This window comes from Pediculus humanus, genomic scaffold (genome assembly GCF_000006295.1).
Source record: "Pediculus humanus corporis 1103172107790 genomic scaffold, whole genome shotgun sequence".
NCBI classification, from domain to species: Eukaryota; Metazoa; Arthropoda; class Insecta; order Psocodea; family Pediculidae; genus Pediculus; species Pediculus humanus.
The window spans coordinates 90,635-107,470 of record NW_002987384.1 but is presented as its reverse complement, the minus strand read 5'-3'; the positions used below and the strand labels follow the sequence as shown (position 1 = coordinate 107,470).

Here is a 16,836-nt window from a genome sequence, read left to right as displayed (position 1 = left end):
TTAAAATAACGTCATATAGTTACAACATTAATAACTTAATTAAAAACTAAAAATATAAATTAATAAATAAATTAATAATAATAATAAAAAAATACTGATACGGTTTAAATAGAAATAGAAAAAAAAAATGATGTTATTGGAAAATTTTCATCGCATAAAAAAAAAATTAAATTAAATTAAATTAGAAATAATTTGTTAACACTCTGTCGATATCGATTATAATAATTTTTTTAAAATTTTCCATTCGAAAAAAAGAAAAACTAATGTTTTAAATTTTTTTTTTTTTGTTTGTTTGTTTGTTTGTTTAAACAACCATAATTAGGTACAAAAGTTTTGTTAAATTTTTTTTTTTTCCTCAACAAAACTATGTGTAATTTATTAATGTCAACGTTTTATATTATTATTTAATTTATTTTCTTTTGGAAAATTATTTGTTGTAAAATCATTTAAAAGAACAATCGATCGTCGTCTTCTTCCCCTGTAATCAAAATAGTAATTAATTAATAATAATTTTAAAAATGATAATGATGATTTTTTCATGTTGAAATTAAATAGTGGGATTAGTTTTTGATATAAACTTTTTTTTTTTTTTTTTTTTTTTTTTTTATTAATCTTTTTGTTAGGGGGGCATATTTTTAATTATGTAAAAAGATAATAAATCTACTACTACTACTACTACGGTTACTAATAAACTAAAAAAAAAATTACTAAATTGAACTAGTTTATTTATCGACCTTAACCTTTTATACCTATTAGGGTGTTTAACATTTATTAAAATAAATTTAATAAAAAGTTTCTTGAACTTTTTTTTTTTTTTTTTTTTTTTGGGGGGGGGTTTTGGAAAACAAACAAGAATTCCAGTTTTCCATAAACTTGATAAATGTGTAAATTTTAATAGTAATTAATTCAAATCAAAAAAAAATAAAATGAAAAATTCCATTTTTTTGTAATTCAAAATGGCTGAGCATTTAAAATATTTTTTTCTTCTTTTTTCTTTTTGTTGTGTAATATAAAAATAAAAAATAAGTAAATGATTTTATGCAAAACTTTCTAAACTTTCTATATTTTTCTATAAAAAAAATAAAAAAATACTTAAAATCTAAGATAATTTTCCAAAAAAAAAAAAAAATTTCCCACCTATGGAATTAGAATTAGCAGTAGAAATTGCAACACAGGTAAAATTTATTTTTTTATCTAATTACACGACAAACAAACAAATGAATGATAAAATGGAAGAAATAAATTTAACTTTTCTTGTTTTTTTTTTTTTTTTAAAGAAAATTTTTCTTTCTTTTATTTATCTCCTGGAGCTTTATCAAGAACCAAAAAAAAAACTTATGACGTATTAAGGCCACTAACAGTGTCATAACCAGATAAAAATTTTTTTTAAATGCGCAGATTTTTTTATTTTATTTTAGGGGAGGAAAAAAAAAAGAAAGAAAGGGGTTAATATTTAATATTTGATACTCACAATTTATTAGGATCAATTTTTCCAAAACCTATAGGTACTGTCATTAATTTACCATTCATTTTAGAAAGTGCAAATAATGTTTCCAGTTCAGCTAATCTTTGATCGGATGTTCTTTTTAATCTGGAATACGTACGATTATTAAATTATATTAATTTAATTAAATTATTATTTATTTAAAACTTTATTTATAAAAAAACATACCTCGTAAAATCCTGATGATGAGGTTTGGCAATTATTATTCGTGAACAAATAATGGCGGTTACAAGTATAAAAAAAAATTTTATGTAAAACATATTAATTTTAAATGACAAATTATTTTTTCAAGTGAGTATAATTAAATAAATTTTCCAAAAGGAATATAAACAAAAAAAAAAAACTAAATAATAATAATAATAAAAAAAAAATGAATTAATAAATAAATACCGTTGAGGTACAATCCAATCCAAGTTTTCCAATCAAATAAGACAACAACAAATGGTCTCCGTTTAAAAGTTTTGTGTTGTAACCGTGATGATTTCACGACTGTACTTTTCAATCTAAGATGACTTATTCATTATATGTTATTTAAATATACCTAATCATTTTTTTAAAATAATTTTTCGCTTTTTTTCTTTTCGTCTGTTAAAATTAGGTGTTTTCGCGCGAATTTTTTTTTTAATAATTTTCGTTAACGTAAATTTTTTACAGTGAAATGACTGACATAAATGACATAAAATAAACAAAATTTAATTTAAAAAGAAAAAATACGTGTTCATAACTTAAATATTTACATAAAATATAAATCTTATATTTTACGTTAAAAAAAATGATGTAACGTTTTTTAAGTATTACTCTAACACATGTTAAAAAAAAAAAAAAAATGCTTTGCAATGGAATTTTTTAATCGCGATAAAGAAATAAAATGTAATTAATAAAATTTCTTTCATTTATTTATTAATAAATATCCGGTTTGTTTTGTAAATTTTATTAACATATAATAAATAAATAAATAAATAAATTTGTAGGTATGTAATATATACTCTATGAAATAGGAATAATAATCAAATGTAAATGTAAAATGTATGTTAGGATCCTTCTTCCTTTTGACCTTTATTTTGATTATAAAAAAAAAAATTTAATTAATTATAAAATAATTAAATATAATAAATAAATGGCGTTGTCATTTAAATTTAACGTTATGGTCAACTTAAAATATCTGTCTTTAGGTCAGAGACCTGATGATCAACAGGTCACCACCATTGCTCACATATTTATTTCATCAGATTTCTTAATATGGAAACCACATTTACTTTTTATTAATTAATATTAATCCATAAACAGGAGTAGGAAAATGACATTTTCTTGGGGGTCACAATCAGATGTGACTGCTAATATCATACAGTTAAATTTAATAAATTATGTGTTTCAGGTATTGCCAATGATTTGATTCATCAATCTGGCATCATCTTGGATGGCATCACTAACTGATACAACAAGATTGTTTTCAACTATTTGAGACCTCCCATAAACATTTGTACCAAAGTGAGAAAGTAAGCAAATTAGGTTTTTTTTTTTTTTATAAGTACAAAGTCTCAACTGACCTATCACCTGCAACTTATTGCCCCTGATGGATGGGAACTAAGGCCAAAAGGCAACTAATTACACTAAGGCAAAGAATGAGTTCTGCGTGATTTTTTTAACACCTAATGAAAAAAAAACAAAAATAATAACTACCATTAAAATAATTTATAAAAAAATCATAACAAATACATTTATAATGTTATTAATATATCGAACATGAGATAATTCGTTTTGTGGAAAACTATAATTAACTCATTGTGAAAATATCTATCAGTACTAAGAAAATTCTTAATAAAAACTACGTCAACAAGTAGTTATGAATGAGTTTTTGTTAAGAGAAAACCGTTAGAAAAAGATTAAAGTAAAAGTTGATGATAGGCTTCCATTTAATTCTCATCTAATCAGGTAAATAATTTTTAAAAATAAATAAATAATATGTAAAATAATGATAATAAGATTTTGTGTTTTTTTATTACCTTTTATAAAAAAAAAAAAAAAAATGTCCTAGATAAAAAATAAATGGGCCAAATAAAAGAGGGAAGTCCTCAAGGACAATCATTGAATGAAAATCAATCAATCAATCAGTCACATTCGTACATTCCTCTTTAAAAAAAAAAAAAAAAAAAAAACCTTTGACATTTTTTTTTTTTTTTTTTTTTTTACAAAGATAAACAAATAAAATTTATTTTTTTATGTACATACAATAACTTTCTAACTTTCTTTTTATTATTATTATTATTAATATTAAAATCAATTTCTTATTAAATTAAAAAATATTATATATATATGATACTCTCCGTAATATTATATTAAAAAAAAAAAAAAAAATTTTCTTTTTTATTTTCATCCCTTAAGGATAATCAAAAAAAGAAAATTAATAAAAATAAAAAAAAAAACGGAAAATTTTTTTATGTAATATAAGAATTTTATTAAAATATTTTTTAACGGTTATTTAAAATTTAAAAAAAAATTTTAATAAATAATTTTAATAATAATAATAATAATATAATTAAATATTTGAAGACGTTTGTGACGTTTTTCTATTTTTACGTCAATCATAAAAAAAAATAAAAATTTTCTCGGAAAACTATATAATTTATTATTTCAACTTTTCCGAATAAAGGTATCGAATCAGGTACGTATTTAAAAAAAAAAATGTTTTGTTTATTTTATTTATATCGGTATTCGGATAATAATTTAGAAAATTTTCACAACTTTTAACCTATTGTTTATTAAAAAAAAAAAAAAAAAATGGCGGCGTTATGGAAAAAAAATTATTTAAAAAAAAAAAAAAAAAAATGAAAAACGTTAACAATTTGTTTTTTTTCCTTTTTTTTTTCTTTTTTCATTCCGCATACGGGAAATTTTTTCCTTGAACTCTAACATAATAATAATAATAATAATAATAATAATAATAATATATAAAAATACGTACGAAATGTTTAAAAATAGTATAATTAAAAATAATTAAAGTTTATTATTAGAAAAAAAAAAAAAAATGGAGGCAATGAACGAATTCATAAAAATTATTATTAAAATATTATTATTATTATTAAACACTCATTTTATTTATTTATTTTTTGAGGGGGAGGGGTATTTAAATTCAATAAATGAAAATATTATTATTATTATTTTGGCGTGTGTAAAAAAAAATTAATGAAAATTTTTATTAATCGAACCTAAATCTTTTTTAAAAAAAACTGATTGTCCATTTAAAAAATTTTAAAAAAATTCATTTTGAATTTATTATATCAAAAAAACTTAATAATAATAATAATAATAATAATAATAATAATAATAATAATAATAATATATAATAATAATAATAATAAATAAATAACTCACCTGAAAATAATAAAAAAATGATAAGGTTATCATTTCGTTTCCTCGTACGTTCACAATGACGACATTCCAATTTCCAATCATTACATAATTATTAATTAATAAATTGATATGAATTACACTTTAATAAAATCTCACTATTATTATTATTATTATTGTTATTTCTCTTTCTTCTCTTATTTATTCTGCGTGTTCCATAATTCCTACAATAAAACAAAATTAATTACGAGTTTAAATTTTATTTAAAAAAAAAAACAACAAAAAAAAATGTCTTACCTTTTAATTTTAAAATGAGGTATAAAAAATAAATTAAAAGGAAAAATCTATTTAAAAAAAAAAAAATAATAATAATAATAATAATAATAAACTTATTTAATTACTTTCAACATTAAAAACATATATATATGTACATATATATATTTTTTATAACTTTTTTAAAAAGTTTTTCCTTTTCCTTTTTTATTTTTATAATTTTTGTTTTTTTTTTTTTTTTTTTTAAACATCAACAATATTTAAATAAAAGTTTTTAGTTTTTTTTTTTTTTTTTTAAATTATTATAAATCAATAGATGAAAACGATGATGATAATATTATTTATATATATTAAAATAAATTTTCAAAGTAGGAATAAGGGGAGGGAAAGGAAAAGGGAAAGGAAAAATGGAGGAAAATGGAAAAAAATGTGGCATTTTTTTTTAAACATAATTTCTAAACATTTACATATTTATATAAATTTTTAAAGTAATAACTTTTGTTTAATTTTCAATCAATCAATCATTCATTCGCTCGCATATTCGGAGATCAACAAAAAAACTAAAAATTTTTATTCATCATCATCATCATCATCATCATCATTCGGCACAAAGACAGACGAAAAAAAAAAAAAAAAAAAAAAAATTATCCCTGATATTATAACCGCATCTAATTTTAATATTTTTTTCGTGATAAGCATAATAATAATTAAAATTTACCCCACGTGTGTGTCTCACGTGCACACACACACACTCACACCCACACAATAACACTCACGCATATACATATATATACGTATATACACGCTCATATGTGTGCATATAAACATTTCCGGCGCATTTATTTTTTATATATATATATACATATACATATAAATAATAATAATAATAATAATAATAATAATAATAATAATAACATTTATTAATGATTTATTTCAGTTCTTTTTACACCTATTATGACTGATTAAAACTGTACAACAGAGGAATGCATTTAAAAAAAAAAAAAAACTTTTTTTTTTTTTTATATTCTTTATAGACATTTCATATTTTATATACAATAAAAACCTGATACCTATCTTATATACATTTTACATATATATATATATTTATAAACAATTTTATAACTAAATAACGATCGAGCTTTTTAGCGAGTCGTCAAAATTGAACCCTTAAAGTCTTAATATTGTGTATGTGTGTTAGGTATACATACATAAATTTGATTTTTAAAAAAAAACGCGCAATGACGACAGCAATCATAAAACTCTGGATTTCCAATTAAATAATTCATAACAACCATCATCATCATCATCATCATCCTTAAACATTTTACCGGTTTATACATGCATATATATATATATATGAATGCGCATGCGGGTGATTTTATATAAATTTATATGTTTTTTTTTACATCTTTGGTCCCTTAAGTTTTTATTTCTTCAACTATAAATTTTTTTTTTTTTTTTAAACGACAATTGAAATTAACTGTGGCCATCCTGAGAAGAACTATTCATTCTATGGATTTTTTGCGAATCGAAATGAAACAACGTTTCTCCGCTTCCCTTGGCATACACTGGACTTTTTTTACCCAAATGAATTTTCGGAGGAAGTTCCGGAGTGGAAAGTATGCAGTTCAAATGTATGTCTTCTTGATTTCCCGAAAGCCTCGATGATTTTATTTCTTTCGTGGATTTTTGAGGTGACACGGCCGTCAACCGATTTGAAAGTTCTTCGCCCGGATACGGTATTCCCAGATTTTCCGGTAACAATTTGGGTGAATTTTCATTTTTACCGTACGCAGTTAAAATCGTCTTCTGTTGTTGCTTATCGATATCGCTCGAATTCGACTTAAAGTTAAAATTGTGACTAGTTTTTCTCGTTGGAGAACTCGCATTGTTCAATTCTAAATTTTCTAATACGTTTTCGAAATTTCTTACGTGAGGGTGGTGGCGAAGGGGATGAGGAGCGGTCGTGATTGGAGGAGTCGTCGTCGTCGTCATACCCGTCATACCCGTTCCGATCGTTACGGGCTTGTTTGTATTAAAATTAAAATTTCCCGAATTTCTACAACTTTGCGACAAGTTGTGAGTTCCTAATATGGCGGTTTGAGTTGCTTGAAGATTATGACTTCCGAAAGACAAATGTCCGTAAAATGGCGGCACGCCTTGACCGTGCGATTGGGTATCTTGAGAATGATTTGGGACGTGAAATGTCGGTGCTGGCATAGTTGATATTTGATGATTAACTGGTAACGCCTTATGACCGGATCTGGGCACTAAAAAGAAAGAAAAAATTGTTTAATTATTCAATATATATGATTCGTAAACTTTAATCTAATGAAAAGTTTTTTTTTTTTTTAAATATGAATAAAAGGTAAAAGTAATTACTTGTGCTTAGAAAGGGTCCGTTTACTGACATGTGACGCCTTGGCACGGTCGTTTGCCCTTCATTTTGGCCAACATCTAGGGCGGAATTACGCCTTTGCAAATGGGACGGATTACTGCGAGGAGGAAGCGGAGGAGGTGACTGATCACGCGGAGGAACATCCTGTAACACATACCAAAATATTACACTTGTTAAATTAAAAAACCAGCGTTCAAAAGAGAAAAAACCTTTAAAACCTTACCGGGATTGATTCTCCCGTGGAATTTTCTTTTTTCCGCCTTGGGGGAAGGGGAGGAGCAACGGCAGATCTAACTATTTTCGAAGAAGGAAGTCGAACGAGTTCGATTGATTTAGCAGGAGGAGGCGGCGGTGGTGGAAGAGCGGGAGGATGAGCCGGAGACGGACTCGTACCGGGACTAGGAGTGGCAGAGGATACTAATACTTGGCCTCCAGGGGATTGATTTCCTGATCCTACAAAATATTTAAAAATCCGATAAATTTAAACTTAAAATTTGCAAGAATCGAAAAGAAAAACTATCAAAAAAAAAAAAAAAACTTACGGCCTCCTATTAAAACCGGCATAAAAACAGTATTATCGATAAGATCTGGCGTAGGCCTATGAGGCGGAGTGTGAGGAGTTTTAGGCGTTTCCGGTTCTTGATCCTCTTGTAATCGCATGGTAGACGGTGATCTATGACGATCGATAGATGGCAACGGCATTGGAGGATGACTTCGCCCGGGTAGATTTTTCGGTTTCGTACCGGGCGATTTTAAATTTAATTCTGGCCACTTTCTCGGCTGGAAAAAATTTTTCAATTACAAAATTTACATATTTAAACCCATCGTTCTAGAACAATTTAAAATAAATAAATAATTAAAAAACTTACGAATCTAGGAGGTTGTTTACACATTCTAGGTTCTATTTCTAATGATTTATTAAAAAGATAATTTCCTATTTCTGCGTCTGTTTGGTTTTCAAACGGACATAAATTTTCTAAAAAGTGCTGTAAGAAAAAAGAAAAAAAATGTATTCACATAAAGCAAAAACATTAAAGATTACATTTAAAAAAATTAAAATAATTTAATTTTACTCTAATTTTTAATTCGACGCTAAAACAATATGGCTGATTTTGGTATTGTTGAATTTCTCCCGTGATTTCTGCCACTTTTCTTCTTTTACTAAAGTTAATCAGTTTAGGAGAATTAGGCAAGTAATCTGGATTTCCTTCCTCGATAAATAAAATGTTTGTTAAATACATGCCTAAGAAGAAGACAAAAATTTTTCACTTTTAAATAATAATAATAATAATAATAAAAAAAAAGGATTAAATAAAATTCAAATATTATAATACTCACCGAAAAAAGGTACGCAAGGCGGATTAATAGACCTTAATTTTTGCTGATATTTTTTAAAATGTCCAGCATTTAATTCTCTCGCTTCTTCTAAAGCCTTATCTAATCTCGCTGACAATGCCTGAAATCAATCGTTTTTTTTTTTTACATTCTTGTTCATAATATTAAATTCAATTTAAAATTTTTCATGACACCTCACCTGAAAAGTAAATTTTAATCGGAAAACCCCAGCGGATCCCATGGCCGAGACCACCGCGAGTACACCATTAAAATTATTTAACTCTTGAAGCACCATCATAACTTCTATTATTCTAGAAACTATGGCTATTCGTTCTTCTAAATTTTCGGCGTCGATTATATTTTTTTCAAGCCACCTTGTAAACTGAGCAAATACGTTTATATAATAATAATTATTTCACGATGTAAAAAAAATTATTTTAATGTATAATTTATATATTTTTCCCAGAAACTTACATTAGTCGTATGTTTTATCATTTTTAATAAATTTGGAGAAGTTTTTTCTTTGTCTTTTTTCGTCCAAACCGAACCGACTAATTCCGAAGGTTTAACAGCTCGATAAAGTTCGAATTCTAAGAGCGTCAGTTGTCGAGCGATCTCGATGGGATGAAGCTACGTAAAATTCATATTTTTCTTAAATTTCTTATTAAAAATAATAAACAATGATTTCGTTTCTCGTGATAATTTCAATTTACCGTTAATATGCTCCATTCTTCTTCGGGACACCTGATATGCCATTCGATCGGAGGAGGACTTCTATCAAATGCAAAAGTTATTTCTCTTTGTATTTCATTCGAATCGCATTTCCTTTGTACAATCTTCAAAACCGAATCAACCCACTTCCTCATACTTTTACCATTAACGGTATCGAGAAAATGATGAAGTTTTTCAAGGAGCGTAGCGTCTCTTTCGAAATCGTAAAAGTGATGATCGACCCAGTGCCGAAGTACATTTAAAACTCTAAAAATTTTCCAATTTTAATTGGATCACAAAATTTAATTTAAATCATTGAATTAAAACTACGGTTTTCGTACCTAAATTGAACCGGTTGACAATATTCTTTTCTAAACCTCTTCCAGTCTTCTCTTTGTGAATTTTTTATCGTTTTGTCCGATTCGGAAGTTTCCTTATTATCGTCGTAAAAGAGTTGAGGCTCGGGAATGTTGAACCTTTCCACAAGAAGGTCCAAAAGTTCTTGCGGACTACAGAAACTACGGTAAGTCGTAAGGAACGTACGAACAAACATTGGATCAGCATAAATGTGATAAGTCAGTCTTTCAATTAATTTGTACAAAGTTGCACCCTGTTAATGACAAAAAAAAAAAAAATTTTACGACAATTGAAAAAAAAAAAAGTGAAATTAAAAATGGAGGGGGGGGAAAATTAATTACTTGCCTTTATAAGTGGCACACCAGAACCTTCAGTCTCATCCAAGACAATATTGTCTTTAGAATCGGCTTCGGCAAATTTGTACAAATGTGGAGGAGGCAACTTTAATGGATGTTTTTTTTCTTCATCCAACAATATGCTATCTAATAACCTATCAAGCATGCTTTTAGTGTTAAGCATTATTAAATCTGCCATCCAAATATTTTTATCTTCGGGAGATTTGGCAACTAGAATCACACTTGGTTGAACTCTTGGAGATATTTCAAATGCATTTTTTAAATCTAAAACAAAATAATATTTCAGTTCGCTTCGGTGTAGACGGGTAATTTCAGTCGATGATTTTCAAAAAAAAAAAAAAAAAAGTTACCCTCTGTGTCTTCCTTATCGGTTATGTACACTTTTCTAATAAAAAATCTTTCTTTCAATCTGAATTCAGCAGTTGTTTGCTGTGTCGTGACGGAAACTGATGTTCTTTTAGAATTTGGCTTACAAAGAACCATTAAACCATCGAAAAGAAAAGCTCTCCTTTCAGTTAACCTTTTTCCCGAACTAAGCTTTCCCAAAACATCCTCTGTAATATAATAATAATAATAATTTTAAAAACAAGTTTTTATTGAAATAATTTCAAAAAACATCGAATATAACTTACCTCTAATAAATTCATTACAACATTGCCCTATATCTTTCCCTTCCCAACCGTCGATGGATCTTTGAAGTTCGTTCGTTTTTTCTATTGCGATTTGTCTTCTTACACGACTGTGCATTCTAACATTCGTATCTCGCCTAGCGACGTTACCAATCAAAGACGTTAATTCCATTTGAAGCGGTCGAAGTAATCCTTCGACCTGTTCCAAACTTTCTTTATCCTCCACCATGGGAGTCAACTTATTGAGCACTTTCATGTAGTCAAAATACAAAAAGCAATGCCATACGGGTCCTAAGAGAAGCTTTGGAAGGTAATATTTGACAGCTTCACAAAAACCTTGTCCCGCCGTGTGAAGAGTTTCGGATACTTCAGGACGAGAAAGAAGTCGATGTAAAGCTTCGCGAGACTTGGAAGACATCATGTCTCTTGCATATTTACCGTATACGTCAAACTCGGCCGCCTAAAATATTTAAATTTAAAAAAAAAAAAATTTTTTTTTTTTCGAATCAATTATTTATGAAAGATTATGGATGATAATTTTAGCATGTTGCACAAAAGGTTAATTGCGAATAAAGGTCGTTTAACGTGATAAATCAATTTAAAAAAAAAAAAAAAAAAAGAAAGGGATTTGAAGAATGAATCAATTAAGCTTAATTTCCATACCTCTGCCAATTCTTCGAAGCAACTACCGACAGCAGGAAGTTGTTTTTCTTCTGAAATTTCAACCATATCCTCTAGAGATCCTAACAATGTAATTGTCAGCTCGTATATATCCATTATATTACTAAACATATCTTCTAAATCCTTTTAGATAACAAAAAAAAAAAAAAAAATTCAAATTATTTTTTTCATTTGTTTACCTTTTAAATTTTTTTTTTTTTTTTAAAAACCTTTTCGACAAACCTTCGGATTGTTGGTTAACTTTGCAATTTCTTCTCTAAAAACTTTTATTATCATATGAAGATCTCTCAGGTATTGTTTTTCGTCGTGTATCAAATCTTTAACAACTTCTTCGTACGTGAGAGATGTTCTCGGTTGTATTCCTTCTGATTCTTCAATTGTTGCCGTTGATGATGATGATCCCCCTTCGTCTTGATGAAACATGTCCATCAATACCTGTCGAGAAAAAACATTTATTAAATATATTTATTTTTTTAGTAACTTGAAACTTATAAATAATTAAATAAAAAAAGAGATCAATCGGTAAGGGTAACACAAATGACTCTTAACGATATTTAAATTCATTCAAAGTGATAGTTTGACAAAGAACATGAGTAATCAATATCAGGCACTGGACAAATATTCGCATAACCTTAAAACCTTGAAGTTAATTTAAGGTAAAATATTTGACCGGTGCCTTTTTTTTTTTTTTTTTTTTGAAACTGTAAAACGTTCATTTTTTTTTTTTTTTTTATTTAAAAAAAGTTCAGAAATTAAATAATAAATAACAGGAAAGAGACAAGTACATTCACCACACAAATAAATAAAAATCAAAACAAAAGTTTTATGTATATTATATAAATATTATATATATATATATATATATATATATTTAATATGCATACACTTTTGACTTTATACATAAAAAAAAAAAATCTGTCGTTAAAAATATAAATAAATAAATAAATAACCCATAAGTTGACAATAAATGAATGATTAATAATAATAATAATAATAAATATAATGTGACTCTGAGAAACGGACAAAAAGGAACGACGAATAAAAGATAGATAGATAAATAATAATAATAATAATAATCAAAAGCAGGCAAATGTGCAATAATAAAAAAAAAATAAAAAAAAAAAAATTAAAGCAAACAATAAATAAAATTAAATAAATGTAAAAAAAAAATAAATAAATAAATAAATAAATAATAAATAATAATAATAATGGTTTGTAGCGATTAAAATAAATGTATTCGTAATAATAATAATAATAATAATAATAATAATAATAATAATAATAATAACAATAAACAATTTATCTACAGCGATGATATATATATATAGTTAAGGAAATCAAATGTGTCATCACAAGAACTTTTTTTTTTGTTTGACAAATTTTAAGGACTTACAAAGAACAAACGCTTAGAAAAAAAAAGAAAGAAAAAAAACATTATTATTATTATTATGACTGCATATCTTTACGTTATGGAAAACCATTTGATTTTACTAAAACTAGTCATATAGTAATTTTAACAACGATATGCCCTAATAAAGGTAAAACGATATAAAACGAAACCATATTTAGGTATTTAAGTACGTTTATGTGATGAAAACATTTTTTTACTTTGCCTTTTTTTTCTATTAGTAAATATTTAGTTGAAAAAAATTTTTTTTTTTGGTGCCTATCAACAATTTAAGAAATACCCCCCCCCCCCCCAAAAAAAAAAAAGTTTCTTAAAGTTTGAACACGTGTAAAAATAATAATAATAATAATAAAATAATATGATTTAAAAAGCAATAACGAAAAAAAAAAAAAATTAATACGTTAAAGGGGAACCGCGTATTTTATTTATTTTTGTTATTTTATTAAAAAAAAAAAAATGGAGAAACCTAGCAACAAATTCAGGATTTGGGCTTTAAAAAAAAAAAGGAGAGAGAGAGAGAAAAAAAAGAGACAGAGAGAGAAAGAAAGGACAAAAAAATCAAATAAGTAAGTTGTTGGAGACAGACGATAAAACACTGTGAATAAAAAAAAAAAAAAAGGGTCTAATAAAAATAAAAAAAATAAAAAAAAAAAAAAAAAAAAGAAAAATTAAACTTTCAATCCGTGCAAAGATTTATCATTATAATAAATATTATTATTATAAAATAATTGATCAGTTTATCTTTTTAATTTTTACCTACCACCTATTTTTTTTTTTCCCATCAATTTAACAAAGCAAGCATGGAAACGACATAATGATATTAAAGAATTCTTTCCTTTTTTAAATTTTTTTTTTTTTATTATTTTTATTAATTAATAAATTTAATTAATAATTTATCGAAAGAAATCATTTTGTTAACAGAGTGTTTAGTTTTCATTGTTTTCTTTTTTTTTCTTATCGATAAGGAAAAAATCGAAAATGTTTTCAATTCCAATTTTTTAATTCAAAATAATTGGATCAGTAATAAAATAAATGGTAATCATTTTAATTTTTTTTTTTGGGGGGGGGGGATGAGGGGAGTGAGTGAGTGAGGGGAAAGGAAAGGATTTCGGTTTTAGTTGTTTTTTCAACTATAATTAATTAAAAGAAATTAAAAAAAAAAAAAAAAAAAAAAAAAACGAAAAAACGAAAAAAAAAAGAAAAAAAAAAAAACTAGAAAAAGAAATAAAAAGTTTTTTTTTTTTTTTTTTTTTTCTTTTTTTTTCAATGATTAATAATAATAATATTAATTTTAAAGTCTGTTGTATAGAGTTAGGGTTTTTAAATTTATATTTTATGATTGTTTGTTTGTTTTGAAACAATCAATGAATGTGTGTTTGTGTTTGTTTGTGTTAATTGATTGTATAAAAAAATGTTAAAATTCATTTAAAAAATTAAATTACCTTGTCCGCACACATAGCAACTCTTATGTCTTGGCAAGTGATTTCTACATGACGAATGTTTTTAACATAGTTGCCGGCCAGCTAAAAAAAAAACAATTATTATTATTATTATATAACTTGATTTTTAAAAAATTTGAATGGTGCAGTTTATTAAAAAGTATTATACCTTCAAAATATCTGCCGATATATATTCAAGCACGGCAACTATGTAGAAGGATACCTGAGAGTCCAATTTATATTGCAAGACTTCCTATAATTATAAATAAAGAAAAGTTTAAACGTTTTTCTTCATTATCGAATATCAGAAAAAAAAAAAAAAAAAACAAAAATGTCTGCATGTAAATAACCTTTTGCAATAAATGATGAACTCTATCGACGGGTAGCACCAACGGTGATTTTTTTTTCCCTTTTTCTATCGCCTCTTTGGCATCGGTGAGTGCCCATCTGTCAATGGGTGTGGGAAACGTTCTTCGTACTCTCTCCTCGACATCTTGGGTGGTATGAGGAGGAGGTCTAGCGCAAAGCATACCCAACAGCCGAAGTATTAATGATTCTACATATTCTAATGCATCATCACGAGCTGTCAGTGACGAATGGACTTGTTCCAAGACCTAATTTTAAAAAAAAAACAAAAATAATAATAATAACAACATTCTGAGCACTGTCAAAAAAAAAAAAAAAAACAAAACTTGACAGTAATAGTAACTTCCTGTGAAATTTTTTTTTTTTTTTTTTTAAAGATTTGATAATATTATATATATATATAAAAGCGGCGATTTGATAAGTTTCAAGTTCAATCATTAGTTTTAAAGAGTATCTCAAGGCTGACAAGTTTTAATCCAAGAAATTGCATTAAAACCAATTAGAATATCATATTTCATAATTTCAAGCAATTAAAATATTTAAACAAATTATGATTTACTACACATAATGATGATATGCACACACACACACACACACACACAAAAAAAATCTACCATACAATTGAAAAATTATTTAAATGACAAAATTTTTCGATTAAAATGAAAAAAAAAACTTAACGATATTTAAATATTTTTTTTAGTTTTCATTTACGTACTACTACTACTACTAAACCTAATCATGCGACATAAAATTTTATGTAATGCATATAAATAAAAATAATAATAATAATTCATCTAACTCAGACATTAATATAAGTATTTTATAAAAAAATAAATATAAAAAACATGGAGTCAATCACAATTTTGAAATCGATAAGAATTTTTTTTTTTTTTTTTTTTATCATAAAAATTAATATACATTTTCGTCTTTAATCATTCCGATTAAAATAAGTAATTAAATATTTAAATAAATATTTTTTTTCATTTGTTACTACTATTAGTCATAAATTACAAAGACTTACTTATGGAAACCGAAAAAAAAATATGAATTACTTTTAAATTCGATAAAATTTTATAATACAAATGTAATTTATAAGGCTTGGTAATAAAAAAAAAAAAATGATGACAAATAAATTTACAAATCATTTTTGAGGAGAAATAATTACTAGTTATTTTAAAAATAAAAAAATCAATCATTTTAAAATGTGCCAAATAAACATTAATTAATTATAATAAAAAATAAATAAAAAAAAATATATAAAAAATAAAACTTGTTTCTTTTTTTGGCATTAACGACAAAATTTCTATTAAAGTAAAAATGAATTATTAACTTAATTATCTATGTAATGTTTACATGTTAGTAGAAAAAACTTTTTCCTGAATAGTAAAAAATTAAAAATATTTTTCAGAAATGATTTAAAAACAGAAAACAATTGCATTCTGAAAAGAATAAGAATTAAAAAGATTTAAATCATTCATTTCTTACTGTATTCAATTGTTTAAAAACAAACATCAAAATTAAATTACTATTGATAAACTAAGGAAATAATAGTCAAGTATTTTTGAATTTACTAAAATAAATTCCGAAATAAAAAAAAAAAGATTAAAAAACAAAAGACGGAAATAAAATTGGATGGAAATAAGGAATTATGAAATAAATATATATATTTAGTTGTAACTTATTAAAAGTAATATTTTCAAACGTGTAATGATATGAGATAATTTAATCATTATATTTGCATTACTTACTTTTCGTAAAGAGTTAACAAAAACACCTTTCCACTTTGCAGCATTTTCTGCTTTTTCAAAATCATAATTCTGGGATTCTATGGCAGAACTTGGTGATGAAAACATGATACTATAACAAAGCTATACGCTTCTCTTCTACTAAGTAGAAGAAAAATCCGCCATTTTCTTCGTGAAATGACGAAATACGGGCTTGAGAATAAAATTATTAATATTAAAAACAAATAAAAAACAAAAACCCCTGTCTCACGTGATTTTACACGTACACATTTGAAAACATACTTGT

The 16,836-nt window shown here is 25.4% G+C and overlaps 1 protein-coding gene across 1 annotated transcript; it reads right to left on the bottom strand.

Annotated features, from left to right (window-relative positions):
- Positions 1–6,601: 6,601 nt before the first annotated feature.
- Positions 6,602–16,658, bottom strand: Phum_PHUM366140 (ras GTP exchange factor, son of sevenless, putative; the record flags this gene model as incomplete). Its single annotated transcript, XM_002428107.1, has 20 exons — positions 6,602–7,395; positions 7,508–7,667; positions 7,747–7,976; positions 8,066–8,303; positions 8,393–8,509; positions 8,597–8,766; positions 8,862–8,979; positions 9,058–9,240; positions 9,333–9,488; positions 9,572–9,836; positions 9,911–10,179; positions 10,272–10,546; positions 10,633–10,836; positions 10,915–11,371; positions 11,575–11,715; positions 11,815–12,027; positions 14,443–14,523; positions 14,609–14,692; positions 14,790–15,053; positions 16,554–16,658. The coding sequence occupies 20 exons, from the start codon at positions 16,656–16,658 to the stop codon at positions 6,602–6,604; spliced, it is 4,524 nt and encodes a 1,507-aa protein (XP_002428152.1).
- Positions 16,659–16,836: the final 178 nt, after the last annotated feature.